General features: G+C 38.0%; 1 protein-coding gene and 1 long non-coding RNA gene across 4 annotated transcripts in view; one reads left to right on the forward strand and one right to left on the reverse strand.

Annotated features, from left to right (window-relative positions):
* Positions 1-19,644, reverse strand: part of rgl2 (ral guanine nucleotide dissociation stimulator-like 2) — a 33,045-nt gene that overhangs the window by 4,375 nt on the left and 9,026 nt on the right. The window contains exons 1-15 of one of the 3 annotated variants that reach the window (XM_046044762.1): positions 16,975-17,033; positions 13,344-13,391; positions 12,842-12,925; positions 12,568-12,731; positions 11,582-11,638; positions 9,277-9,473; positions 8,515-8,624; positions 7,774-7,989; positions 6,647-6,750; positions 5,509-5,593; positions 2,692-2,751; positions 1,604-1,690; positions 1,460-1,492; positions 896-1,017; positions 619-705 (exon numbers count right to left, since the gene is read on the reverse strand). In XM_046044762.1, coding sequence (XP_045900718.1) covers positions 619-705; positions 896-1,017; positions 1,460-1,492; positions 1,604-1,690; positions 2,692-2,751; positions 5,509-5,593; positions 6,647-6,750; positions 7,774-7,989; positions 8,515-8,624; positions 9,277-9,473; positions 11,582-11,638; positions 12,568-12,731; positions 12,842-12,925; positions 13,344-13,376 — 1,439 coding nt within the window. In that variant the 5' untranslated portion in view covers positions 13,377-13,391; positions 16,975-17,033. Of the gene's footprint in view, positions 1-618; positions 706-895; positions 1,018-1,459; positions 1,493-1,603; positions 1,691-2,691; positions 2,752-5,508; positions 5,594-6,646; positions 6,751-7,773; positions 7,990-8,514; positions 8,625-9,276; positions 9,474-11,581; positions 11,639-12,567; positions 12,732-12,841; positions 12,927-13,343; positions 13,392-16,974; positions 17,034-19,644 lie in introns of those variants that run through there. The other 2 variants (XM_046044761.1, XM_046044763.1) reach the window with 2 other exon arrangements.
* LOC123968189 lies at positions 5,499-6,604 on the forward strand. The gene is made up of 2 exons (XR_006824406.1): positions 5,499-5,612; positions 6,240-6,604. It is a non-coding gene; the product is annotated as an uncharacterized LOC123968189 (long non-coding RNA).

Consider the following 19,644-nt stretch of genomic DNA (forward strand, 5'->3'; position numbering starts at 1 on the left):
AAAAAACAAATCAATTTGTCTCAATCATTAAAATTATTAATTAGTTGTAGTTGACTTATTTTCTTTATATTGACTAGTGGTAATTATACATAATATTCCAAAATATATCATTAATTCACATTGGTGATACTTTTAGTAATACTATTTAGTGTTGTACTTTCATAAAACAGAGTGAGAAACATAAAAAAAAAAACAATAGTCAAGACTGAGATTTGTTGACTTAATCCACAGTATAGTCACGAATCACAACTCCTACAAGTCAAGTCAATTGAACTTATATATATCCCAAAATCTAAATTCAAATTAAACTCAATAGCATCTTTTATTAGACTCTTCCTTTGTAACACAGGCTGGAGCCCAATCAGAGATATTTTTCAGACTTTGAAAAGCTCCTTTAGAGCAACAGAGGATATTATACAAGTGAGTAGTGCTCCTTGTGATTAGTAAGTAAACGTAACTTCATATGTAAAACAACCTACCTCAACCTAAACCACCAACCTAAATCCTAGTTCACATACTCTGAATTGTGTGAATGTGGTATTATCATAATTTTGCAGTGTTATGTGTTATGTGTGTGTGTGTGTGTGTGTGTGTGTGTGTGTATTCAATATAGCTTACCCTTGGCATTGTGTGATGATGACTGTTGGAGTAGGGCCACGGGGGCTCGGCTCACAAGGCGCTTCAATTTCGTTTGATAGTCTGTAACTGAAAAAGCAGTCATCGAAAATGAAAAAGAAAAAGAACATTTAAAACAGTCATCGTCTAAACAGCTACAAATTGAAATTCAACAAATAAATGTTTCTAGTTAGTTTCTTAAATGCTTTCAAAAATGCTTTGAAAGAATAAATGTGATAAAGACATTTGTTTATAACAGAACCAAACTTTAGCTAGTTACCTCTCCTCCTCTGTCAGTGTAGGTACACTCTGGTACCACTGTATGAAGGCCTCGTCAGCGATGAAAACACAGTTTTTGCAGGAAGACTGCAGCAAACGGATTTGAGCTAAAACCTCAAATTCCTGTTAACAAAAGTCATATCACCACTAAGTTTCATAATAAAAAAAGCACTCATATTGGCTGATCCAGTATTACTCCTCAGCTTCTTTCTTTTTTGGTCTATCATCCTGCATCTCACAGTGACCTCCACTTAATCATTTCCTCCGTCAGATACTAGGTTACCTCTCCTCATTTGCTCACTCGAATATGCTCTCATCTCAAACATCTTTGTTCAGTTCTTCTCTCTAACAGGGTATTTTCAGGGTCACGGGCTTTTTGTCAGGGTGCTACAATTTTTGCTCATGCACAGCTTACTACTTGTTATGTCAGCGCTGCAGAAACAGAAGCTTAGTCCACTGCAGCTCTTGTTAAAACTGCTCAGTATCAGAGCACAAGATAGACTACGCGTTAAAATAGATCATGTATTCAACTTTTAAACCTTTCATCTCTCTCACTGACACTCACCCTCCTCCTTTTGTCAAAGTTGATGTAGCCGTTCTGCAAAGGAATTGACAGGATGTGTTGTGTCAGTTTCATAATTTTAAAATACTGAGCCACTTTCAGGGGTAGTGACCAGCTTTCCCCTTGATAGAGATGAGAGGAACTTACATCTAGCCTGTCTTTGACTGCCGTGTCCAGCATGGTGAGGTCTGTGAGGAAGATGCCCAGGTAGGGCACTGTGCCCTGGGCGTTGGACTGTGTAAAAAAAAAGAATAAGAAAATTAATTTGTTCCCTAGAGGTTTCTATTCACACATAAAGAGCCCGCACAGCGAGGGATTTCAGAGCAGCTGCCTGCAGCTATTTCTCAAACGATTCAGCACATCACACATACACGACAGCCCTCTTTTCCACTTCACTGCTGCTTGCCGGTTGATCCCCCATACAACTCTCCATCAAACTGCTGAAACACCCCCAGCTTGGCAAGAGTGATCAGCGTAAAAAATTAATGTAGCATTTTGTAAGAAAACAGTATCTTCAAGCACTTTTAGTTTGAAATCCATAAAACCATAGAGCTTTTTATTTATTAGAATTGAGTACTTAAAAAAGTGATTCTCCATTAAGTTTGTGGCTTTCTAAACCTATATTGCATATCCACTGTATATACAATAAGATACGATTCATAAGCCCTAAAGATAAACCTGAATGCAAGTTTAGATATTATACCACATTTTGTCCCCTAACTTTTAGAATACAAATGACACTTTTGCAGGGTCTTACATCATTCCTACATTTTCCAAGGTCTCCCATAAAGGCCTGTGGGGTTGCACAACCCTTCAGGCTAAAATGATTGGTATGCAAACCAGACATGGGCTATAAAGTTAGTGAAATTTCTTCTTTTCTATGTGCTTGAAGATCTGAGGTTTTGCCTCAAAGACAACTGTTGAGGTCATTTTACGTCATGCCTCTGTGACTGAAACTATCTGAAACATCTTGGTGACACCAAATGATTTGACACCCCATTAAGGATCATTTACAAATGTTAAACTGTGCATGTGAGCATTTCAAGAGACATATTTGCACTATTTCAGCCATTTAAACCTGAAACCTGACATGTACAACTACAGTCTTTGTTTTTTATCAGGTTGACTAACTGAATTGTTCAACCCAGTGACCTTCCACAAAAGTCTGCTTCCCTAAAAGCCAAACCTCCATCTGTGCCTGATGTAATGCAAGTCTGTATTTCCACTCTACTTACCCTATTAAGATTTTTGTTGTTGAGCCTGTTGTCAAGGTTGGCGAACTTTGAGGTGCCCTCCTGTAATGATAATAGCAAGCGAATGTTGAAGTTCTAAGTTAATTCTTGAAATTGGAACAATTGTGTTTTGTGGTGTCCATTAAGTAGCTGTTCTGGAGCATTTGATCATATTACTTGATCCTTATTATGTAATATGATTAAATGTTTTTCCAAAGGGAAAGTTTTCACATTCTCTACATTCTTGGTCAATAAAAAGGTCAAAATGTATAAATACAAGTATATAAGTATATAGCATATTTGCTGGCACTTGGAGTACCTGCCATAAAAGACTTATATGGCCACTTGGGGGCAGTGGAAATAAGCTTTCATCACAAAGCAACAAATTATCACCTATTCAGTTCATATGGCTAATGTGTTAGCAAAATTATGCATCCAGCAGATATAGAGCAATGTTAGCATTCATTTGGAGTCTTGTTTCTGAACAACTAATGAATGTAACCCTCTTTTAACTAGTCTGGTTTCCACCAACACTAGCAGCCGAAAAACGACGCTGGTGAGCACGGTGAGAAGTTAGTGGGCCATAAAACCAAGCGCTGAAACACGCTAAGTTGTTAAGTTAATGATGATTACTTGTATGTGGAATATACACTCGTGAAAAATTACCAGAGATGTACAATTAAACTAGATCGAACCTAATCCTGTCATGACATGAAAGATTTCTTTATGAGATTGATAATACGGCTTTCAAAGTTGACACTGCTTGGTCTAGAGACCTGATGACAACTTGACATTATCCAAGATAATAGATAACTATATAGATCAAAATAGGGTGGTACAATGGATAAGACTATGCCTTTGGTGTGAGAGACCTGGGTTCAATCCCCCACTGTGACCATTGTGTCCCTGTGAAAGACACTTAACCCCTAGTTGCTCCAGAGGTGTGCGACCTCTGACATGTATAGCAATTCTAAGTTGCTTTGGATAAAAGTGTCAGTTAAATGAATAAATTTTAATTTATCTTCTTGAATTGTGGTCCCTGCTTGGTCAATGTATTGCGACCTGTGTAGGTGTGTGGGTTTCTGAATGCTTGATTGACTGTAGTTGTTGTTTTTGTCTTGTTGGATATGACTGGCAGGCTAAAACTGAATTGCCCTACGGGGATAAATAAAGTTATTTGAATTGAATTGAATTAACATACCCTGCTTTATCATGCTATACAACAAGGTGTTTTTACACTGTCACGTTTCAGTGACAGTGTTGTAAATGTTTTTTCCCCCAAAACTTTTAATTCTTTAATAGTCTGGATCATTCATCTTACACGCAGTATGCTAGTCGTACTCATTTTTAGACAAGCTGAGAGATGAAGGGAAGCAAGTAACTGTGCTGAACAAAATCAAAGGGCAACAGAAGGCGATGGTCTTTTTATGGAATCAAAGCTCAGAGCAAAGCTTTCAAAATGAAAGCAAATGTTTGGATGAATTCCTTTGGGGGTATCACGGGTAAAATCGTAGCTAATGCAAAGGTATTGATGCCTGCACTGCACCATAACAGCGAAGAAAAACACAGCTAATCCTGCCATCTTCCCCAACTCTCTGACACAGTGCAAACTAAATATAATGTATGTCTTCAGATGGGTGTCTCACACTGAAATGAAAGTGTTGACAGAATAAGGGCAGTTCTACTAAACCAGATTAGACTGGTTTCTGGTCTTCAAAAAGTCATAAATCCCTACCACTGAATGCTGTTTTCAGCTGAGGATAAGGCTCAACTTCAGTCTGTGCAGATAGGAATTTAACAAACGTGGTCCAGTAGTGGCACTTAATGTATGTCTCATATTGCTGTTCAAATTAAAGGATGCACATTGCGAAGATGTGAGATATCAGTCAAAGCGCAAAATGGACACAGGGTTTTTCAAAGCTGCAGAGGCTTATATCACTGTATGCTTGTAGTGAGCATGCATGTTGTGTTTAGTCAGGGTAGCTGTATCGTAGAAGATGTATCGTAATGATTTTTGGTGATTGTCTGACTTTTCATTTAGTACCACCATTAGGTTGACATTTGTGATTTTGTGTTAAATGTCTCAAAAACCTTTTGGATGAATTGGCATGCAATTTGGTACACACATTTCCCAGAGGATGAATTCTAATGGTTTAACTAGAACTATCATCATGTATAAATTTTTGTTTGTCCAATTGTTTGGCTCATAACCAAATACCTAGAAAACTAATGATATTCCCTTCAAATTTTAGCTTGCTAACATGCTAATCTTTAGGTGAATATGGTGAAAATGATACCTTCTAAACATCAGCATGTTTGGATTGTCATTGTGAGCATTTTAGCATGCTCACGTTAGCATTCAACTAACAGCTGTAAGTGCCTGAAACAAGTTTAAGACATCATAAAAAGTTGTTGAAATCTGACTCCAGAGCAAAACCGCACTCCAACACCACAGACCTGTGAAAGAGAGTTCAGACTGGCAGCTTTCCAGCTCAAGAAATTGCTTCTCCAGCCTCTAATCAACCCGTCAATCTTATCATTAACCAACACACAAAAGGTCTAAAGACAAGTTATCTAAAAAAAAAACACAGCATAAACTAAAAACTAATAACTAACAACTGGTTTAGTGCTGTGTCATGACCTAAGTAGAAACTAGCCTCTGCATGCCATGAAATTTGAATCTCACAGAACCTGCTCTATTTAAATGGTATAATTTAAATGATGTCATCATTCAGAGACAGAATTCCTGTTTTGAAACTCAGACAATTTTGAAAATGTACAGTATATCACATTCTTTGTTTTGTTTTGACAGAAACTTACCTCCTTCAGGAGTTCTCTGCTATGTGAGTAGTTGTCCTTATCTGAGAATATTTCTGACAGTTCCTCATATCTCCTCATAGCCTCCCTGTCAAGTGGCAAAGAAAGTGAGTTGGTTTACAGGAAATGATCATTTATATTTCAATATTATTCAGCTAATGAAATGTAATGAAACTGTTTTGTATACATTGGATACTAAGTTTTAAGAGACAATGACTGATGGTAAAAGTTAGTAAAGAATGTTTAATATAAACAGAACCAAACATCACATTTATGGTTAATATATTTCTTTATGTAGGGTAACGGTTTTAAAAATTTATTTTTGAACATATGATCAAATAAGTTCTAAGCATCTGAAAACTACGATGTAGGTTAACGTTGAGTATATTGTACAAGTTACTTTTGAAACTCTTTAAGCACCACACTACATTAACTAGCAATTATTTTCTTAATTGATTAATCATTTGGACTATGAAATGGTGAAGAATGTCCATTAGTACCTTTTCTGTTTTGTCCAATCAGCAGTACAGAAATAGTTCATCTAATCAATTAATTGACAAATGGTTTCAGCTCAACACCATATAAAGTAAATAAAAAATAATTTACATGTAATAACTTAGTGGTGAAACTGCAGAATGTGTGACACTCTAACATGCATGATAACATATGATACCATGAGAAAAATAATTTATTTTGAAAATGAGACATCATCGTATCTTTCTTTCATTTTCTAGCCACTATATTGTGTACTGGAGACCTGAGGTGCCACCGCTGCAATTCCTTGGTCACCAGCAGAGGTCCATAAAAGTCCCCAATTACTTTCCACTGCACTACCATACCTACTGTGTTGCATACCCCAGTGTACTGCACAAATTCGTACTACTATTTTACTACTACAGAACCTTACAACCAGTTTTTAGTTTATTTTTTGTAATTTTTATAATAACTCAAATTTATGTTTGTACTGTTTTATTTTCATGTTGTCCTGACTTTCTTTTCAACCATGGAAGGCAATCACAAAGGATAGCAAATTAGGAATTTCATTGTGCAGTGCAAATTGTTCTTTGTGTGTATAGCAATAAAGCCTTGATTTTTAAAATCTTAGTTCCTTTTTTGAAATGGGAGTTGTTAAGCTGCAGACCTGTCAGTGTCGTGCCACGTCCTCCTCAGCCGGTGGATGGGGTTACTCTGCAAGGCAGACACGATGGCATACAGTGAGGAGAAGTTCTTCCTGGCTCGGCACTCCTGTTGAAAGCATGGACAGATGAATACGCTAATTTGCATGTGCACACACACAGACACACACACATCCTCATACACATATGCACTCATACTGTACTGTAACTGAGAACACCTGTGGGTGTGAGTCTGGCTGGTATTAAGTTACAGTTTTGGCCTGAGGTGCTGAATAATGTATACTGCTAAAGAGGTTTTTCCCAAAAGAAACCTTCGATAAGCTTAGACGGCACTTTGGCAGCAAACCAGTGATACTTCACTTTGTGTATATGGGATGAAAAATGCAGCTTCATACAGAAATACTAGAGAGAAGCTGTGTTTCATTCACAGATATAAAGGCTTAGAAAGGAGTAAAACTGCTGATGTGATCATAACAATCAAGCATAGGATAATGTGTGTGTGTTTGAGCTCTTCAGTATTTAAAAAAAAAACGACTGTTGTGCATAATATTTGTAGCTCTGTTACATAAGTAATTTAAACAATTTTCTAGTATAAAACCTTTACGGTTTGCCTCAGCACATTACTGGTATGCATTTTTCATGCAGAGTACATTTCCTATTCCATTTCCTAAAGGTGTACAGGAACTGTCTCCTCCCAATATAAAAATATGCTGATTTTTACAATTTCTTCAAAAGTGGTCGACCACCAAATGCACTCAATTGGAGAGAGCACAGTTTTATTATTTGCTGCTGCTCTGTCTAGAAACAGACCCTAAATCAAGACCTCATTAATGTGTTGTGCTCTCAGCTATTGATTAAAGTGAAATTACTAGTACAGTCACAGCAGAAGCCAAGCACACTGAGAATTTGTGATGGTATGTGAATCGTCAGAGCTGAGAACAGGGTTATGACTGGCCGATTAATGGGGTTTATGCACAGGAAAATGCACAGCTGAGTTTTTCAAAGATTTGAATCCCCAACTGACGTAGTGTTAACAGTTTAATTTCAAGATGAATTCCATTTTATTCATTTGTAAAACTGGCATCTAATCCTGCATTTTTAGAGCTGTAACCTTTGATTTTTGCAAACTCGCCTCTGCCACGCTGATCCATTTCTCCAGCAGTCGGGCTCTCTGCTGGCTGCGCAGCTTTGTGGGCCAAAGGCAGGATGCTAAAACTGCATTGGCCAACTTGTTGAACTGACGTATGGTGGCCCGGACCGACCAACAAACTCCTTCCCTCCCTTTCTTATCCCTCTGAGACCACAGTGAGCCGAGGCAGTGGTACGGGACCAGACGGACAAACAGCTCCTGGGAAGTGACAGCATATAGATCTATAAACAGACTGTTTTCTAAAAATCACTAACTGTGACCTTTGTAGTGAGATCTTCCTGCTTGAATTTTGTTTGAGTTTGAGTTTCTGTAGGCGGCACCTTTCTCTGCAGCCATGGCGACTCATGTTACTGTAAGTACCACTTTACTTCTGTGTGAACAGCAAAAAAACAGCAAATACGTGAATACAGATGGATCCTGTGTTTTATCAGTAAGTGAAATAGAATAAAAAAATAGAAAAGTATCCATACAAAAAGTCCCATGTGATCAAAGTTCATCACGACACAAAACAGGATGGAGCAAATGGTCAGGTTAAGGACTAATCTACAGAGTCAACACTGGCTTCAAAGCAGAGGTACAGACAGTAGCATGCAAATATATTCAGTAAAGGGCAGAATAAACCACACGGAAATAACTTTAGATTTACTTAAGAACCGTAATATATTCAATTTCAGCATCATTGGTCAATGTTTTCAACATGTTCAGGCTTAAAGGAGAACTCACTGCCTCTATCTTGGTGAGCTGCTCAGCGATGAGCGCTGCAGGGAATCCCAGGATGCTGGTGGGTTCAAACTTGGAGGCATCAGGAGGAAGGCTGGTGGGGCCAGTCTGATCTGCAAAGGGTGAAGCTGTTCAATACAACTTGATTCGGGAACACCTTTGTTTAAAGGCCCTATACTTTTTTTCTATATCTTTTTATTTGCAGGATTCAGTTACTCGGATCCTTTGCTGTGTCCAGTGTATTACTGAAGTTGTTTTGTTCCAGCGAATGGAGGCTTTCTCAAAGGCTTATCATCTTATTATCTCAGAAAAAAATCTGAGGAAACTGGATAAATATCAAATTTTAATGAGAAAATGTGTTTATCTTGAGAGAATGATAAACAGTATTTCCCTCATGACCTCGAGATAAGAGGATGAGAGAAAACGAGATTAAGAGTCAATGCCACTGAACCTGTTTAGCAGGTATATTGTTTACCCTATTCACCATCTTAGTTATGCATGTTAGCATGCTAGCCACGTGCTAAAAATCATTGCAAACATGGCCACTTTTGGTGTTCATAGCAGAGTAGCTACAGTATCCAGAAGATTTTTAACACCTTCTAGATGCTCTTGAGGTCAGAAGAATGGTTCTCTAATCAAGGAAGGCACAACCAGCCCATGTTGTACTTTTTGTATTTTGTAGCCCCAGTTTGGTGTATTTCATCATGAAAATCTCATCAAGCAAGGCCTCGACTCTGTCGTTTAAATTCTAGTGATAATACAGACCTTTATGCGCATCAGGGAGCAGGGCTTTCTCACTGAGCTCCTCAGCTATCCTGAGGAGGCGGGCTCGGAGGTCAGCTGCAGATGAGGAGTCCTGGGGGAGGAGTGGAGCCAGGCGCAGCAGGCAAGAGGGATCCCCCAAACTCTTAAAGTCTTCAGGATACTCAGAGAGCCATGTGCTGAAGACTGTACACACCGATCTGCAGAAATGAGGAGATAATGTTAAAGAAAGAAATTATTCTACTTTTCCTCTCTGACGTTTACACTGATTCAGGATTTTAGGGGGTGTTACTCCAAACTTGATAAGTCACAACATCAGAAACCTAATCATGACCTCGAGAGAGTTCCCGAGTTCTGAGGACAAAAAGTCTCCTTATTGTGCTGTAAAGGTACATCAGGTCATCAGGAACAAACTTTTGCTTTGTAAGTTAAAAGAATGACTTTCAAATCAATCATTGGATTTTGCTCTGAGCCAATGAAGCTCCCTTCTTTCTGGATAGCGGGACCTGCATCTGTTTCTGGTTTGAACCCTGAGCTGGTGTTGCCGGAAGCAGATAAACAAGCCGTTGCAGATTGGAATTGATGGAATTTATTGACATTTTCCAACGCAGCTAAAAAGTTGATAAGAACTCACTTACTCAAGGGGTTTACAAGAAAAGCAGCTTAGAGATGAGTCTATACCTGAGTGGAAGCAAAGGATCAAGGTTGTATTCTATTAACAGAGGTTGAACGTTAGCCTGTTTGCGCCAAGTAATAAAAAAGTTTTTTATTACAGCAAGTAAGCTTGGGCCAACGGCAACAAGGTGTGCAAGAATCAAATGATAGATTAATTTGCATTTAACAAATATTATTGTGTCCAGTACAGTGTTGTGGGGCGTTAGAGATTGGTACCCTCAGTTTCTATTTATTTTCATGTCCTTCAAATAATTCTACTTTTTCCCTTGCAGTTGACTTGCTAAATAGAATCAAGCTGTAAAGGGGATATTTCATTCTGCATCTGTCAATCCTGTAATTAGCCTGCAAAGTTACAGATTATGAGCCGTAGACCAGTCTTTGCAATGACGGCAGAGTGAATACAATCAAAGGTATATACAATAAGCTATATGCCCTCTGGACAATATAATCAACAGGCAAAACGGGGTGTCCATTTTTGGTAACGCAAAGTAATCTAACAAGCTTCTATTCTTCTCAGTAAGTAATGCTGTAATGTAACAAGTTACATTTTACTGGAACTAAGCTTGTAGCGTAAGTTACCTATAAAAGTAACATAACCCAACACTGGTCATAATGCATATCGTAAAATGGCTAATACTGCTGAAAAGAAGAAGGTCAATAGGTCGTGAGTAGATGGTAACCCTAGATTTGAAAACTCTTGCACATGTGCACTTCATTCAGTACAGTAGAGTCTGCAATAGCAGATATACCGGAAGCTGTAATCTAATATTCTTGTCTTGCTGAGTTTGAAGCGCATCAGCAGTCATATGACAAGAAAACCAAGTCAAATCAGGTTTTTCAAAAATTGTGAATCACCACAACCACAAGAGGTCCATGAGCATACAATTATAAATGTGCAGAAAATGTATTAGTCTGATGGGTCCAGTAGTATGCAAGATTACCTGCAGACAGATACACACACACACAGCCAAATGCCTGGCAGAGATAATTACTGCTTTAATAACAAGACAGCAGTGTGCGGGTGCTTTTTCATTTTATAGATGCATTGGTAGTAGATGGTTATTGCACGGGTATTGTTTACTGTCATCACATATCTGATTAAAGTGCTCATAAGTGTGATGACTTGTACATGCCTTCCAAGGAGGAGTAGCTCATATAGAGACTAATCATGACTCAACTTGCTGTTTAGGTTTTAGCAACTGGTTTTTAGCAGATTAACAAAGTTAGCAGCTAACATTAGCTAGTGAACATAGTGAACATAGTGAAGCATTTTGCAGGCAAAGGGCCAGATATCTCCCCCAGGAGCTGGTGGAGACCAAAAAATGGATCTGCTTAATGCTAATGCTGCTCTGTGTCTACTGGATGTGTAAATAAGCAACTGTATACTAACACGTTAGCCATAAAAACTATTAATATGCCAATGTTGTGTTTACAGCTTGTTAAAAGTGCTGCCCTTCTCACAGTATACATTAAAAATCTGAACAGGAGTTAAGGTAGGTCCAGTTCATCTTCTCCATTGGTAAGGCATCCTTATCTCACCCACACACACACACACACATGCACACAAACAAACACACCGCATGTCACATTAAGGGTAACACAAAGATGTTGTGTAATGTTTTAAAAAACTTACTTGTTGAAAGCTTGTCTAATCTGGCTCTTCTCACTGTCCCCAGGTGGGTTCTCCAATCTGTTCACAAAAAAGAAGTTTGTGGATTAGGGAAAAAAAGAGAAATCAGTATCACCTTCAAGATGTGCTGTGTTATAAATAATACTTGCTTTGTGATATGTATTAATAACTTGTTTTCCTCAAGATGCTTTTGTATTGTCCTAATTTTTACAGGTGAAGTGTGCATGCTAAATCGACTTGTTTCTTTGGAAAAAACAATACAATTACCTCCATTACTCAATAAAGAGTTTATAACAGGACCAAGAGCCTTTTTACAAGCAGGTTTTTGCTGAATTATGTTGCTAAGAAAAACTCTAAGTTGCATGTACAGTATTTTAAATAGGCACACAGGTGTTTCCTGCATTGTGGTGTGTCTCTAAATTAAGTTACTCAATTAATTGTGAAACTGCTGTCTAAAATAGACTCAGCCTGAAGACAAATTACAGACAAAGGAGTATATTAATATTCTCTTGTTAAAGTAAAATCTGTCTGGCACAACATGGTATCCAGCTCCTCATACTCTATACCAGGCTGCTGGGCAGGACACGTTAAAAAAAGAAAAGAAGAAGAAGACAAATTGCAAAGGTAAACTAGCACATTTATCTTGTGGAAATGGAAAGTAGATGTACAGTAAATTGTTCAACCAGTTTTGCCGGCTCTAATGTAACTATTTAACTGCACTTTAGTATGCTAGCAGTGTGGCTCTAAAGCTGGCAATGTCTGTTGGTCCAGACCAACGACTACTGGATGAATTGCAATGAAATTTTGTACAGACATTCAAAGTTCCCAGACGATGAATCGACTTTATTTCTCCAGTTAGCAGAGCAAAGTGAGCAAAGTCTCTCTACAATTCTCCATTCACTTTTTTGTCCTCCTTGTTCCTTCCTCCACCAACTGGACAGGTTCAGTCTAAGATTTTGCACAGCACAAACCCAGGCAGACATTCCTACCTGTCAGACAGGATGTCGAGCACTCTCTTCGTGGAGGTGAAGGATCGATAGGTGGAGAGGAAAATGGTGATGAAGGAGGAGTCTCCCATAGAAAAGGAGTGGAGGAGGTGGAGAACCAGCTTCTCTTCTGTCCCTGCTTTTACACACTGGGAGCGAGAAACTGACTGGAGGAAGACAGGAGGGAAAATAGGCAGAGCGAAACCGACATAGGAAGTTATTGTTAATGTTACAGCCTTTTCAATCACTCATTTCAAGCCAGTCACACATGACTCACCATCGGACTATTGAGGCCTCCATGCTGCTGTTTGACCATCACTGTGTAGATCACTCCATCCTCCTCTTCCTCCACCACAGTGGACTGTAGAGCAGAGAAACCAGGTTAATAGTGTTCACGTGTTGCAAGGAATGCATGTGAATCAGTATGACCTTTGGATTCTTTAAAAGATAGTTGGGAGAAGTACCAAATTTCACCATATCCTTTTACTGAACTAAACAGACTTACACCAATAGACAATCTTACAAACAAACAATTAAAATATTAGACCTAACTGAGATACAATCTTTTCTACTAGTGACACCCAATATCCATGTAAATGTAAAAAAAAAAAAAGGGGGATAAAATCAAGCTGCTTTGAACTCACTCCTTGCACGCTATATGGGGCTCTAATGATCCAGTTTTAGCCTCAGGGAAAGTCCCTGACACAGTTGCCCTATTTTATACTGGTAGTGACTCACAGGCACATTATCCTGTGCATGTTACAATGTGCTGGCCTTACCAGATCCAGAGGACAGTACCAGGTAGTCTTCATCGGTGAGGGCTCTGCCTGATGTAGAGAAGGAAACACATCATATAATCATACGTGTATAGTCTGATGCAGTAGTTGTCAACATCTTTGGTCTGTGACGGAAAAGAAACCCCAACGCACCATCACAGACTGCATATGCACTTCAAGCAGAGAATGATTTTCCTTCTTTAGCTTGTTACATTTGATGAATCCCACAGTACAAAAATATGTTAGTATTTCACAATGAAAAGGGTTAAATTGGTCTTCTTACCACACCATTACATATTTGCCCTATTACAAACATATTGTACATATATTTTGTGTATGTTACATTTATATAAACACATATTGTAAATCTGACTTATTTTTTCTCATTTATTGCTTTTTACTTTTACTTTTATCTACTCTGTTCTACTTTATTTCCTATTTATTTATTTATTTCCTACAACGTAGGACTGCAGAAAAAATAATCGGTGCCAACCTGCCCTTCATTCAGGACTTATACATTTCCAGAGTCAGGAAACAGGCAGGAAACATCACCGCAGATCCTTCTCACCCCGGACATAACCTGTTCCAGCTCCTCCCCTCTGGTAGGCGCTACAGAGCACTGTACGCCAAAACCAACAGACTCAGGAACAGTTTCTTTCCACAAGCCATCATTCTGATGAACAGCTGATTTCTGACTCACAGTGTCAGGAACAATTCCTGTGCAGTAACCCAGTACCTCTGTCTCTAATCAGCACCTGTTTACTGGTTTCCACTTATTCACCATTCTCTATGTCAGTGCTGTTCATACTATGTCATATTGTATATACTGTATACCAATACACCTACCTCAGGTCATAAGGTCATAGGTCTTATTTATTTTTTCCAGCATCCTTTGCACTATGTTCCATCATACTGTGGACATGTGTACATGTACGCATGTATGTGTATGTGTACCTGTATATCATATCCACCTTCAACATGTACATAATGAGAATAGTTTACTGTTGCATCCTTTGCACTCTGATTACTGCACTATTTGTCAATATGTCTATATTTTTTTGTTCATAGTGTGTATACTAGTGTTGTCTACTCTGTAGTTTGTGTCTGATTTTATTTTATTATTATTATATTATTCTTTTATTATTGTATAAGTAAGCACATCGTGAGCAATGTAAAATCCTGAGTCAAATTCCTCATATGTGTACACATACCTGGCAATAAAACTGATTCTGATTCTGATTCGGATTTAAATATTTTTTATTTGTTTATACATTTTCTGTGTGTGTAGCGTGGAGGATAAACAATTGCATTTCATTGTCCAATCCTGTATTATTATATAGTTATATAATCTGAAACTTAAACCTTGCACATTTGAGAAAACAGCCCAACAGACATCATAAAATTTTTACAGTATATAGTATAATTTTGTTTTTGTGTCCCTCAGGCAATCTTGTAGCTCTGTTTGTATACGTCTTTGCCTGGACTTCATTTTGCAGATGGAAATATGTGCATTCACTAATGTTATTAATGATGATGATACTTCAATAGTCTAATAAATATTATGCAGCCACACATTTTTAGTAGTTCATGAACATATAAGTAGGGGAAAAAATAGGTGTATATATAAATATATAAAAAGCAACATTGACCGACAATATACAATGTCTATAAACTTGTCAGTTATTGATTAAACAAATAATCTTAGGTTGGCTTGAGAGTGTTTCACACACATACAAACGCCAGACAACACAATCAAGACAAATAATGAAAGCTTAATAATAATATACACTTAAAACCATTTAGGCGACCTGCTACGGCCAAGTACAATCAATGTATAAGAATTTGTCTTGGCAGCATCAGTGCCCAGTCTTATCAACAACTACATATTGACACGAATGGTTCTTTGATAGCAGGATCCCACAGCCCAAGTCATGTTACAGACCCAGATGACATATAGCACTTTAAAAGAGAGAAGTGTGAAATGTACAGTAACACTCCAGAGATATTTACATACTGTCACAACATCCACAGAGATAAGAGCCAGATCACAAACCTGCTTTTGCTAATATTGTAAGCCACTCATTGTTAATGTGTCTTTAAAGGCCAGCGGTGGAATGTCAACATTTACTCAAGTGCTGTTGTTAAGTACAGTTTTGTGGTACATTACTTGTTTATTTCCATTTTATCAACATTACATTTCTACTTCACTACATTTGAGAGGCAAATATTGTACTTTTTACTGCACTACATCGCTCTGACAGCTGTAGTTATTAGCTTCTTTAGAGACAGAGATTTTAGATTAAAATACATATATAATAAGCTTACAAAATACAATATTTTGTTGAAGATTAAACCAGTGGTTCTAAACATTTTTGGCTTGTCACCCCCTTACAAAAAACAGTGTGTAGTTGAGGCCTGTTGACAGCTACCAAAGAGACATTTTCCTACTGAACTTCCCGGATGATCTGTGTAGCACAAAGCATCTCATGACCCCTCATAGTTATCTTATTAACTCTTTGTAAGCGTCTCACTCTCAGGTTGGGAAACACTGAATTAATCTACCAAACTGCATATTAAGTAGTTAAAAGTAGCTCCACCTCCAGCAGCTACAAGAGTATTGCTTACACACTTGCATCAGCAACTAGCAATCTAGTAATGTTGTACATAAAAATATATCCGCCACAGGGGCCTTTTTTCTGCATAGTAAGTAATTTTTCTTAAGTAAGATTTTGAATGCATAATTATGACTTTTACTTATAATGGAGTATTTTTACACTTTAGTATTGCTACTTCTATTAAGTAATGGATCTAAGTTCCTTTACCTTACCACTGTTAAAGTGTTTTAATAATGTAAACAAATCTTTAACAGCATCAGAAAACATCTAAAACTACTTGCTGTATAGTGTAAGTTCTTGACAGTTGACAGTTACTTACAATCTTGTGTTATGAATTGTTGTTGGTGGGTGGGGCTGTCGTGTTGTTTACATCTAGACCACATAGATCGATATCACTTTACATTTGTCTTTACATTAGCTCTTTTGCCACTGCGACTTCTTCCATAATAAAAAATACATGAGCAAAAACACTGTGTGAAATCATCCTGGTTGTCTGGCGAAATCTTCAGACCACTTTAGACGGATTGTACTTATCTCAGTCAACAGGTAGGTACACCAAAAACACAACATATTTAAAGCCCTTTGGCTCTTAATTAGCCTTTCAAAAGTAAAGCTAATGACCTGCCTTAAATTTTCATTCATTTTTCATGTGCTGACTTGCAAGCTTTCTCATATGCAAATTCAAGTCACATATGAGCCAAGAAACGTATTCAAGCAGACAGCAGAAGTGCCTGAGGTCTGCTATCCCCCCTGTTCACCCTATTGTGTAATTACTTGTAATAAGCATATGTTAGCCTCTATTAGCCTCTTTTAAATTACCTTGAGTTCACTTGATCGAAGGTCAACACTACAAGCAGGCGCTTCTTGCATTCAAAAAGGATCCTACTACCTTGAATATCAGTGTGTCAAACCTGTACTCTCCCTGCTATCTCTGCTCGCTTCTACGCAAATGTGCCTGCGATTCTATCTTTCCCATGAAATTAGCCCAAGCACACACGCACAAAAAGAAAAGAAGTTACCTTTTCCTCGGCAAGTCCAGACAGGTAGCAATCCCTGAGCTTCCTGGAAATCTTCAGGAATAAGGTACTAATAGCATTTTCATTTTCACCATTTTGTCTCATCTGTCATTCCCTCTATTTTCTCTCTATATATATACTTGACCGCCTCTTATTTCACCTACTTGACCTAGATCTGTATGTTTATGTCTTCACAGTTTGCCTCTCTACGCCTTGTGGTACTACTTAATGAAGACGCACATGAAGCGGGAGCTAAGTCCGGCCCCTGCGAGCCTGCATCACCTGGGCACACCCATTATACACACACACACACACACACACACACACACACATTACAAGCACAGAGATAGGGATATGTTGGGGTTGGTAGCACAACACACATTTTCAATGAGTCACTTTTTTCTCAGTCACCCATAGACACACATGCAGTATGCACATGAAAAGCTCACATAGACACAACTGCAGACCCTTATCAATACACATGCATGGGTACTTGCCTACACACACACAGTGAGAGACAAAGCCCAAAGGCCATTTCCAGAACAATACCCCCTCTCTTTCAGTCTCTCCTCTCTGCTCTCCCGCTCTCTTTGTATTTGTAGATAGATGACCTTCCCATGCAGATAAACCTGTTTGACTGCGTGTCCTATTTAATAGATCACTAACCAAAACAACAATTATAAAATTTGATAACAAGTAGTAGTTGGACAGCCTCCAAACTGTATTTTTATTCAGAATACTGACACGCTATTTGAGCAATAGGTTCTCTGTAGTCTCGTAACGAGAGGTAATAAATGTTCAGACACAGACTGAACCAGGAAACAAGCTGTGTTTATTTAAAGGGCTAATGGCATCGCAGAGTGAAGACATATTAACTGAGCAGAGACTTTCACAGCTCTGTGTGTAGGCCTATGTGTGTGTGTGTGTGTATGTGGGGGGCATTAAAGCAGAAATCATGTATTTTCTTGGCCACATGGGGGCATTGGAACAGGCTGTAAACACAACATTGAGCATATCACCTTATGAAGTTGTTATGGCTAACATGTTAGCAAACAGCCTATCTGTGTATAGCAGTATCTAGCTGACAGCTTCAATATTAACATTCATTTGGAGTTATGTTTCTGCTGTTTCTGTCTATCTGGCAACTATATTCCGATATTCACCCTTCTTTTAACTCCGTTTTTGGTTCCACCAACTTCTGAAAAAAAATGAGGCTCATTAGCTACTAAATGTTCCACTATGTTCACTGGCTAGTTGGGAACTTCTGTCTGTCTGTCTGACTGTCTATAGAGTAATGTTAATTTATCAGAATTTATTTTTTGCTAATAGCAGCTTTCTGCTGTGGCGGAAAATGAGGTTCACAAAAACAGTAAGACTTCAAAAAACAGTGAAGTTGCGGGCCGTAAAAGATGCTAAATACTTGGTGGAGCTAAGAGGAAAATCAGAGTGGGGTGATAATTCTCTGTAGGTGTCCTTTCACATTATATGTTGTCTTTTGACCCATTGCATAAAAATATTTATTAGAGCAGATAATACAATTGTCAATCTGTCATCAGATCTGTCATCTGATATTACTTACTTACTGAAAAAACTGAAAGTGTGCAAAATAGAAACTAATATATAAAAAAATGCATAAATAGTTGGCTAAATGTTATTTAAACTTCTCAAGAACTGGAGCACTCAGTAGTGTCATAAGACTGCGTATGAGCATTAGTCATTCTAAAGAGCCAAACTACTCTCAACGTAAACTGTATTTACTCATCGCCATTGTTAGGTCCTGCTGGACACAACTTTCCAATTCAACTCTTGAGGAGTATGTATTCAAACTCACTGATACAATACACAATTTATAGTATGTTTTTAAAATACAAGTGGAGCTCATAGCCTATTTAGCTATAAAAAATATAATATTTAATTTAATCACAATCTCAGACAAAAAGAGAGAAAAAAAGAACCGACAAACCAATAGTTTTTGCTGGGAGTCGAGATAAGGCAGGTCATAAGACAATAAGAGGATAGATGGTAACAGAACAAATTACTTCTGCTAAATCTATTTCTGAAAACGGAGTGAACGTGTCAAAATATGATAAAAGGGGGAAAGAGATATGTGTTATAGATATCAATGTGTGCAGGCAGTTAACAGTATGATTACCAGCTGCATAGAGCTTATGAGTCTCATTGAGATAAAAATAATTGAAAATGAGGCTTTAAATATAGCTTGTTTATATATAAGATATAATTTCCCCTCAAGGCACAGTCTTACTGCTTACTTGTAAAATAGTGAAAGTGATTTAAAGCTCTTACTGATCACCTGTCTAGCACTTTAGTTCAGTGATAGTGTGGGCCTTTATCACAGACAAAGAAGCTAGCCCTTTGCGCCGTTTCCTTATTCCAGACAGAGCTCGTATATTGAGATACTTGAGATAAAAGTATATTCAGTGGAGCCTCAATTGGGTTTGCCTTCTAAAACCAGGCTGAATCAGGGTCAAAGAAACAGCCTTTTCTGTGATGAAACTTTTCAAAGCTTGATAGGTGTGTATAATTTGGAGCCAGATGCCTCAAAGGCTGGCAGAAAGGCATAATGATTAGAAGCTCTGGTGGGTGGTATGAGTTGGTTCTGGTTAATAAAAAAAGCAATCTGCAGCTGTGAATCTCATCTTTAACTTTTATCAA

The sequence above is a fragment of the Micropterus dolomieu genome, linkage group LG03, assembly GCF_021292245.1.
Source record: "Micropterus dolomieu isolate WLL.071019.BEF.003 ecotype Adirondacks linkage group LG03, ASM2129224v1, whole genome shotgun sequence".
Classification (NCBI taxonomy): Eukaryota; Metazoa; Chordata; class Actinopteri; order Centrarchiformes; family Centrarchidae; genus Micropterus; species Micropterus dolomieu.